The 9,281-nt window shown below is 43.9% G+C and overlaps 1 protein-coding gene across 1 annotated transcript in view; it reads right to left on the minus strand.

The window, feature by feature from the left end:
* The window catches only part of SLC25A4 (solute carrier family 25 (mitochondrial carrier; adenine nucleotide translocator), member 4), a 4,929-nt gene extending 4,701 nt beyond the window's left edge, over window positions 1-228 (minus strand). Inside the window, exon 1 of the mRNA XM_005883848.2 lies at window positions 8-228. Coding sequence (XP_005883910.1) covers window positions 8-118 — 111 coding nt within the window. The 5' untranslated portion in view covers window positions 119-228. The remainder of the gene's footprint in view (window positions 1-7) is intronic.
* Window positions 229-9,281: the final 9,053 nt, after the last annotated feature.

The following is a 9,281-nucleotide window of genomic DNA, read 5'->3' on the forward strand; positions in this document are numbered from 1 at the left end:
TCCCCACCTGCAGCAGCAGTTTGACCCTCTCGATTGGGGCGACCGCGGTCTTGGAGACGGCAGCGGCGATGCCACCAGCCAGGAAGTCCTTCAGGAAGCTCAGAGCCTGATCACTCATGATGCCAGCCGGGCGCACACAGCCTCTGGGAGCCGCGCTCTTGCTCTCGCCTCCGCCGGGCCAGGCACCCCCACCCCGTCTCCGTCCCTGCGCGTCGCGAAGGGGCCGCCTACCTCGCCCCGCATCCCTCCTTATATCCCCCGCCCGGCCTCTCGCGAGAGGAGGAGGGACCCCGAGGCCGTGCACACAGTGCGCATTGGTTGGGCAGGTGCTTGGACCCCCCCTGGCCGCCCCCCTCTTCTGCAGAGGGCAAAGGGGGCGAAGGCGCTTCCGGGAGGCAGGGGTGGGCTGGGGGCTGTGCCTTCAGCCTGGGACGTTTAAAGGGCACATTCATGTTATCTGTCCCGGCGACCAGAGGGAACACCGTGTCTCTGCAGCGTGTGGGCCACTGTATTTATAGCACAAGACGGCTTAGGCTGGGCCGACTGGGGACGGATGCCTCTAGCCCGGCTTTCTTTAACCTCGGGCCTGCGCGGGCCGCTCCGGGTCAGGGCGTTTCAGGCTGATTTTTCCTTCTTCCCCGAATGGTGTCCCTCGCTGCCTGGATCTGGGCCTCTTCGGAGTTGTGTGCTCTCACAAATAACGAAGATCCTCCAAAATAAATACTAACGTCACTGGATGCGGTGATTACCTAACACAATCTGGCAACCTGCTGAATCCCCTCTTCTCCCCATTCAGCGGTTCAGCCATTCATTCTGCTTTCAAATATTCATGTGCCCGGCACTCGACGGCACCAGGAAAGACCGCATGCGGGGCCGCTAGGTGAAGAGATGGTTCAGCAAAGTGTGTGTGTGTGTGTGTGTGTGTGTGTGTGTGTGTGCCCGGCACTCGGCGGCACCAGGAAAGACCGCGTGCAGGGGGCCACCAGGTGAAGAGCTCTTTCAGCAGTGTGTGTGTGTGTGTGTGTGTGTGTGTGTGTGTGTGTTGCTTTTCTGTTAGGTCAGCCTGTTACCCCTAACAGTCTGATGACACTAAGAACAGGGACCCCTCTCAACAGAATCTCAGCAGTATTCTGGGCAGAACAGTCTCAGGCAGCTGGCGGCTTCCCACCAGAGTAGCTGGGTGACCAGGGTATTAAGAGAAGGTCGAATCCTTGGCCGTACTTGCCTCCTTTTAACAGGCACCTGGACTTGGGAAGACTATGCTATCTAGTCCTAGGAAATTGATTGCAACTAGTCCCTCCCCCAACCCCCCAATATATTACTATGAGCCTGGATCCTTAATATTTTTCAGGCAATTCATATAATCACACGGGTTTGCAAGTACAGCTGTTCCTTCCCCTAGGATGATTGCAATTCGTTTTTAACTCTGAACTCTTTACCCCGTTCAATTCTTTTACCACCCTTGTTCCTGTTCTTTTGTACATTGACAAGTTTATTCTTTTTTTTTTTTTTTCACCAGCTTGCTGATGAATGCAAACATCAGGTTGGGTGTCGACTGAGCTGCAGCTGTGTGTCACCCGGGGTCTGGACACTTCAGTGGAGCAGAGGTCACTGGTTGGGCGCCAGGACTGCAAAGGAGATGCATTTATTTGAGGTTGGGGCAGGATAGAGTTCGGAAATGCAGGTGAGCTGTGTGAACTGCTAACAAAGTGCAAACGTACCAAGGTCATAGCAGGCAGAAGGTCAAGAACTCAGGATAAGCAGAAAAGGCCTCTATGCATTCATTCAACCAACACTTGAGCTACTGAGTTCCAGGAACGCAGTTTGGCCCTGTGAATTCAAAACGAGATAGCTCAGTCCTCAGGAACCTTACATTCAGCAGGTGACATATTTGTCACTCGTTTAACTTTATTTACCCACAGCTTCACATATAGATTTCCACGGATCAGCACAATCCACGTATTAGTCATTTCTTCTTCTTAGAGTGTACTGTATTCCATCTTGTTAATACAGAGTAATTGCCTAATTCCTTTTCCTTCTAACTGTACATTAGAAATGTTTTTTAGGTTTATAATGAAAAATGGTGCTGGTATATAAAACTTCTGCACAAATTTTACTTTCTCCCTTTACTTTATTTTTCCTTCTCATGTATTCCCAAAATGGAATGGATAGATTGAACATTTTAAAAGTTTGGAGGGTTTTTTTGAGTACCTGCTGCATATTGAACAATTGCTCTACATAAATGTGGAGCCACCAGCAATGTAGATGGGACTCTTGTTTCCCACAGATCCTCCTCCAACACTAGCTTGAAAAAAAAATCTTTCAGTTATTTGTGTTTTATGAGTTCTAATTTGTGCCTCTTTAATTGCTATGAAATGGTACATGTTCATATGATTTGATTTGATTTGATTTGTCAGGGTTTTCCTTCTACATAGATTTTTAATGTTCCTTGACCACTTATGGCAGGAAAGCAGAGTACTTCTTCATATTTACAACAATGTTTCATATATTGGGGGCAAAAAATACATGTTGAGTATTTTTCATTTTGTTGTTTTTCTTTTGATATTTATGTTATTACATTGTTCTAAGTGTTATTTATTTAAATATGAACAGATCCATAATATGATGATGTCCTTCATGTTTTGGTGTAAATGTATCTCTTTTGTAGATAGATTTGTCAGTTTGCCCTACTAGGTAGTCTATTCCAATTCTCTTGGTAGTTATTTTTTACTAGAGGCTGGTGCATGAAATTCGTGCACGGGAGGGGGAGTCCCCTCAGCCCAGCCTGCACCCTCTCCAATCTGGGACCCCTCTGGATCGGGCCTACACCGGCAGTTGGACATCCCTCTCACAATCTGGGACCACTGGCTCCTAACTGCTCACCTGCCTGCCTGCCTGCCTGATTGCCCCTTACTGCCCTCCCGCCAGCCTGGTCACCCCTAACTGCCCCCCCTGCTGACCTGGTCACCCCCAACTGTCCCCCCTGCTGGCCTGGTCGCCCCACGCAGCCTGCTGTTCAATCATTTGGTCGTCCCTCATTAACCCCCTTGCCGACCTTGTCACCCCATGCAGCCTGCTGTTCAGTCGTCTATCTGGTTGTTTCGGTCATGATGGCCCCTGGCTTTTTATATATTAGGGTTGGTTTGTTTGTTTATTTATTTATTTATTTATTTATTTTAATCCTCACTCAAGAACATGCTTACTAATTTTAGAGAGAGGGGGAGGAAGAGAGCGAGAGAGACAGAGAGAGAGAGAGAGAGAGAGAGAGAAGAGAAGAGAAGAGAAGAGAAGAGAAGAGAAGAGAAGAGAAGAGAAGAGAAGAGAAGAGAAGAGAAGAGAAGAGAAGAGAAGAGAAGAGAAGAGAAGAGAAGAGAAGAGAAGAGAAGAGAAGAGAAGAGAAGAGAAGAGAAGAGAAGAGAAGAGAAGAGAAGAGAAGAGAAGAGAAGAGAAGAGAAAAAGAGAGAGAGAGAGAGAAGAGAAGAGAAGAGAAGAGAAGAGAAAGAGAAACATTGATGTGAGAGAAAAGGATCAATCAGTTGCCTCCTGTACTTGCCCTGGGCATGTGCCCTGACCAGGAATTGAACCCACATTCTTTAGGTGTATGGGTTGACACTCCAACCAACTGGGCCACACCAGCCAGGGTAGTAGTTATTTTTTAAAATATATTATAAGAATGTATGATTTAATTTCATTTTTCTCCATACCATTCTTGGGTATCCCAACACCAATTCTTAAGTAGATATTTTCTTTTCTTCATTATTTGTCTTATATTACTAATTCTAGTTTGTCATGTATTAATTTCTTATAATAGCTTTAATTTATGAAATCATCATACCATGACTTATTTAATTACTGAACTTAAAAAAATAACAATTTATATGTGATAGTACAACCACTTCAAACATGAAAAGTTTTATCTGCTTAAATGCCTGGATTTATTTTCACTGTCAATTTGTTCAATTATTTAAACATCACCAGAAGACTTTAACAGACATTTAAATTAAATTAAATACTAAGTTAATATTTAATTTGGGATGTTAATGTTTAATTCAGGAAGTATCCTCTTTGTTTTAATTTTACTAATTTTTCATAGTTTCTAAATGAGAGGTATCATATTTCTCCTTGGCTTCTGTCCAATGACCCTGCCGTGTCGGAGGAGCTGGACAAGAGGTTACACGTGGAGATCCATACACTGACCTCTCCCTCCACTGACTTTCTCAGAAAAGGGAGACCTCACATGCCCTCAGGAGCATGAGCTGCCTGTGATCATAAGATCCAGGTATCACTTACACAGGCGGCGAGAGAATGGTGCTCAGCAGAACATGTGTCCACCCGCAGTCCCAGTGCTCAGTGGCTTCCTGCCAAGGAGAGAATGGACAGGCCGCTAGGAGATGAGAGAGAAAACTCTGCTTTCAAACTTAACTTGGTCTCCTGGAGCCTGGGGGCGGCGGGGATGGGGCTGTGCAGAAATGAGAGACGGCACTGAGCTAGCCTTTGGACTTTTAGTGGAAGCTTGTAAAGAATTAATCTATTTTACTGAAATGGGAATAGAGAATGGGAGCTGCTAAAGAGTCAAAGGCAAAGAAAGAAAAACACTTAAGGATTTGCTGATGGTGGTGACTGCACAATGCCTGTGTGTTGGTGAATATCTAAAACCTGTAGGAACTTGCACACACGATTACTATTTTTTCACATGGTGAACTTCAGCTTAGCAGAGAGGAAAGAATTCTGAAAATTTTATTTTTTGATCGTATAAGATCACATATGAGTTGCTGAATTTCAATCAAAGGTGATTAATAGACTCATTCTGTACTGCTTTGAAAAGACAAAAAATAAATGCAGCATTTCTCCACAGTTATTCCTCAGGGTAGCTTAATTAATTAGAGCAATGCCTTCTTTAAAATAAAGTGCCTTTATCGTGACCTTATTAAAGTGGGCACACACACACCATACATATCTTCAGAAATCACAAGTGTTCCTGCAAAATACTCCAACCACAAGCTCCCATTTAGCTGATGCCAAGCAAAACTGTGGAACTGCAAAGTGTGAGTTTACAGAAACTTCTTACCCTTTAGTGATCAGCTCCCTTGGGACTCCGCTTTCCTCCTACTCTTCCCCATCAAAATAGAAATTATCTGAATAATTCACATCATTCATTCATTCATTCATTCATTTTCCTTTTCATCTTCAACAAGCATGTTGAATGCCTTCTCTGGACACGGACACTCTGTGGGGTACTGGTGATGCAAAAGCCAGGAAGGCAAGATTGCAGCCTTGGGGGACCTGGCAGGGCAGGTACCCACACACTTGTGTTGCCTACCAGGCTGTTCCCGCACGGTGTGGCATGAGTCCACGTAGGGCTCTTATTATACTTCTAGGCGCATGACTTTTGATGTGTTACCTGCCAGACCTTGTATTTTTCACATTGTATGAACCAAAAAGTGGCATGAGAGGGATTTTAGGCATCATTATTTAAAGTAGGTGATTTCTGGGGGCAGAGGAACCTCTAAGTCATTAAAGAAAAAGAAAAGAAAAAAAGATGATCAGATGTACTTCTCCCTGAAGACCCTCATCCCTGGAGAATTGACTCAGTGGTTGCTGGAGGCAGAGCGCCTGGGGACTCCCCCACAGGGACAGCACACTCCCTCCCCCATCCCACACAGGCAGGCCCCCTCCCCCATTCCTACATAGAGATCCACAGCTTCTCTCATCTTCCCATCTCCTCCTTACTTTATCCAAAACTCCAACAGCATCTCAGTATTTGATGGCACAATTAAGCTTATTGTTATGTGTGTATAAGTAATGCCTTCCGACCGACCGTAACCATCCGATCCGCCTTTACCTTCTGGTTTCCCTGGCTCGCATTCTCTGTGAATAAAGCCATTACTCACCTGGAGTGAACTTGATTGATTTTCCAAGTACATTCTGAACTGGCTTCCCTAGTATTCAGTGTTGCACACACCCTACCAATCATTTCTTTAAAACACTTGCTTTATTCCTGTTATTATTAAAATCAATGTCTAATGAAGGTTACTAGAGGGGCCATTTTTGCTCATCTGTATTGCTAATAAATAGCAATTTTAATGAATGAGGTGTTTTGTTTTGTTTTGTTTTGTTTTTTAACATGCTTCTTTTACCCCAGGACCCTTTCCTCATTTGGCCAGCTGGACATTCTATGTCATTGCCTCAGAAAAAGAAAACATTCAGAAAGCAGAGAAAGTCGTCTATTCATGGCATTAGAATTTCCAGAGGAAGAGAAAGAATTCAGATATAAACCATAGATTTGGTAGAATACCTGAGGGAAAGCAGCGTGTCCTGCCCACCCCGCCCTTCCAATGATTACATCAAGTTTTCCCAAATCTGAGGGGAAAGGAAGATTGCCAGAGAGAGAGAGAGAGCCAGGAGTCAGAGGCCAGCGTGGTTCCTGGAGAAAGGGGGCCCAGGACTCTCCCCAGCCCAGGGAGGCAACAAGAAGCAGGGAGAAAGGGCCAGGCGTTGTTATAGTACAAAGGTCAGAGGCAGCCTCAGAGTTCATCCAAGCATGAAAATGAGCAGGAGAGCAACTCCCAGGCGCCCCAGGCCAGCCTGCTAGCGTGAAGGACCCTGCAGAGCCCCATGAGGCTCTCCTGCCCCAGGGCGGGTGCGGGCCAGCAGAATAACACCTTGTTTCAAGGTCACCAGAGTTAGTTGAGAGGAAGCCAGACCTGGAGAGCCTCATGGCTGGGAATGAGGCAGGTGTCAGGAGTGACCTTGACGGGGCCATGACTGAAGATCAGAAAGGAATAAGGACCCAGCAGCATGGATAAAGGACTGTCCAGACCACATGGCCCTCCGTCCCCATCCTTAGTGCCACAGAAATTCCTGGACTTTAGAAATTCCTGAAATTCCACTGGAAAATAGCAGAGAGACAAGGGGACACTAATCATTTCCACCACCAGGCAGAAGGGAGTCTCTTAAGTGAAACTAAGTTGTTTTGTACAGCTGAGTTTGTCAATATTCATTCTTGCTATAGCATTTTCTTAATTTTAAAAGATAATATGCTGCCTTGGCCTGTTTGGCTCAGTGGATAGTGTCGGTCTGCAGAGTGAAGGGTCCTAGGGTTTGATTCCAGTCAAGGGCATGTACCTTGGTTGCAGGCTCCTGGCTCTGGTTGGAGGCATGCAGAAGGCAACCAATCAATGTGTCTCTCATATCGGTGTTTCTCTCTGTCTCTCCATCTCCCTTCCACTCTCGTTAAAAATCAATGGGAAAAATGCCCTCGGGTGAGAATTAAAAAAAAAAGATAATATACTAAAGACATCATAATTTTGGACCCTTGGGTGAGAATTTTTAAAAAAAGATAATATACTAAAGACATCATAATTTTGGAAACTCTTACTATTGTTTGTTCCATCAAGGACATTTCTTTAAAGAGGAAACACAGTCCTGGCCAAGTAGCTCAGTGGGTTAGAGCATCATCTGGATACACCAAGATTTCGGATCCCATCTCCGGTCAGGGCACATACAAGAATCAACCATGAATGCATAAGTAAATGGAACAAAAATCAATTTCTCTCTCTCTCTCTCTCTCTCAATCAATCAATAAAAGAAGGAGGCTCACACTTAACTGAGAGTGACTGTAGGGAGAGAGAGACTTGAGGGCAGTTTTCTCTACAAATTTCTATGAAACTCCAGTTTATGCATGGTTATTAAATGGCTGACTACATATGTACAACAACTGACTCTTTAAACATGATACCTTAAACATAATAGTTGTTCAATAAATGTTTGTCGAATGATTAGGGAACTAACATGCTTCCATTTCTAGTGCAATTTTTTTCCCAATAATGAAGCCCCAGGAACCCACCATAATTTTTGTCGTGCACTATGAAACGTAAGTATATGGAATTTCATCATATAAAGTAGGAGAAATTATACCAGCAGAAATATAATTGTCTACAATATACTGTCTGCCATATAAAAGCATAGCCACTTTAATGTTGGATTTGCCCATTTCTCCTTGTAGTTCTGTCAAGTTTTTCTTTACATGTTTTAGGGCTTTGTTTTTAAAGTCATACAAGATTATAATTGCTTTTTATCTTTAAGTCGTAGTCCTCTTTATCAGTAGTAATTCTTTTTCTTAAAGTCGTTTTCCCCTAAATGAACAAAGCAACACCTGCTTTCCTTGAGATTGTATTTGCCTAATTTATCTTTTTATACTCCTTTACTTCCAACCATTCTGTATGTTTGAGGTATGTTCCCTGTAAACTCTATATTTTCTTTTTTCATTTTCTAAAATTCTAAATTGACACTCTTATTCTTTTAGCTGGAGAGTTTGGATCCATTTCCATTTTTCATGACCAATGATATTTTCAAAATTTTATTTTGAAATATGGGTTCAAAGGAAGTTGCAAAGGAATCACTACACATGTTTAAAATTTTTGTCTCTGCTATTTTATTTTATGCTATTTGTCCTCCTTATGCATGTTTTTGAAAATCGTCATTTACATGACATTTACCATGGCTACCCTATGTCAACAAGTACATATGTTTCTGAATTACTGTTAAGGTGCTAATAACACAGTAATTATTATTTTAGGTGGCTACTATTTTGCCAGGTTCAGAGAGTGCCAACTTTCCTGGTTAGGCACTATGTGTTTCTGGGGATCATAACACAAGTTAATTTACTGCTTCAGAAAACACAAAAGTCAAATTAATAAGGAATGACACAACTGTCAAATATGCGGGACTTGAATGGATAAATTGAGCTCCGGAAGAATTTTGAATTACATAACATTATTCAATGTGGCCACTAGAGGGAGATCACATACAGCTATTCTCAAAATAATGGTCTAAGTCTCTAATTTTTATCAAAAACTTGTAAACAGCCCTAGCCGGCGTGGCTCAGTGGATAGAGAGTCAGCCTGCGGATGAAGGGTCCCGGGTTCGGTTTGGGTCAAGGGCAGGAACTCGGTTGCAGGCTCCTCCCCTGTCCGGCCCAGGAGGCAACCAATCCATGTGTCTCTCTCACATCAATGTTTCTCTCTGTCTTTCCCTCTCTCTTCCACTCTCCCTCAAAATCAATGGAAAAATTCCCTCGGGTGAGGATTAAAAAAAAAACCCGTGTAAATAGTACGCAAAACTAGGAAATAAAAACCTCCCTACTTAAAAAAAAAAAAAACATACAATCAACAAACAAGTATAGACGGCCCGGGTGCGGCGGAGGGTCTCCTGCCCGCCATTCCTCTCCGTCCGGTTCTCCCCAGGCTTCTTGAGCGGCGCCGCGGGGCGGGATGCTGCGC

Source organism: Myotis brandtii, unplaced genomic scaffold (assembly GCF_000412655.1).
Source record: "Myotis brandtii unplaced genomic scaffold, ASM41265v1 scaffold802, whole genome shotgun sequence".
In the NCBI taxonomy this organism is placed as follows: Eukaryota; Metazoa; Chordata; class Mammalia; order Chiroptera; family Vespertilionidae; genus Myotis; species Myotis brandtii.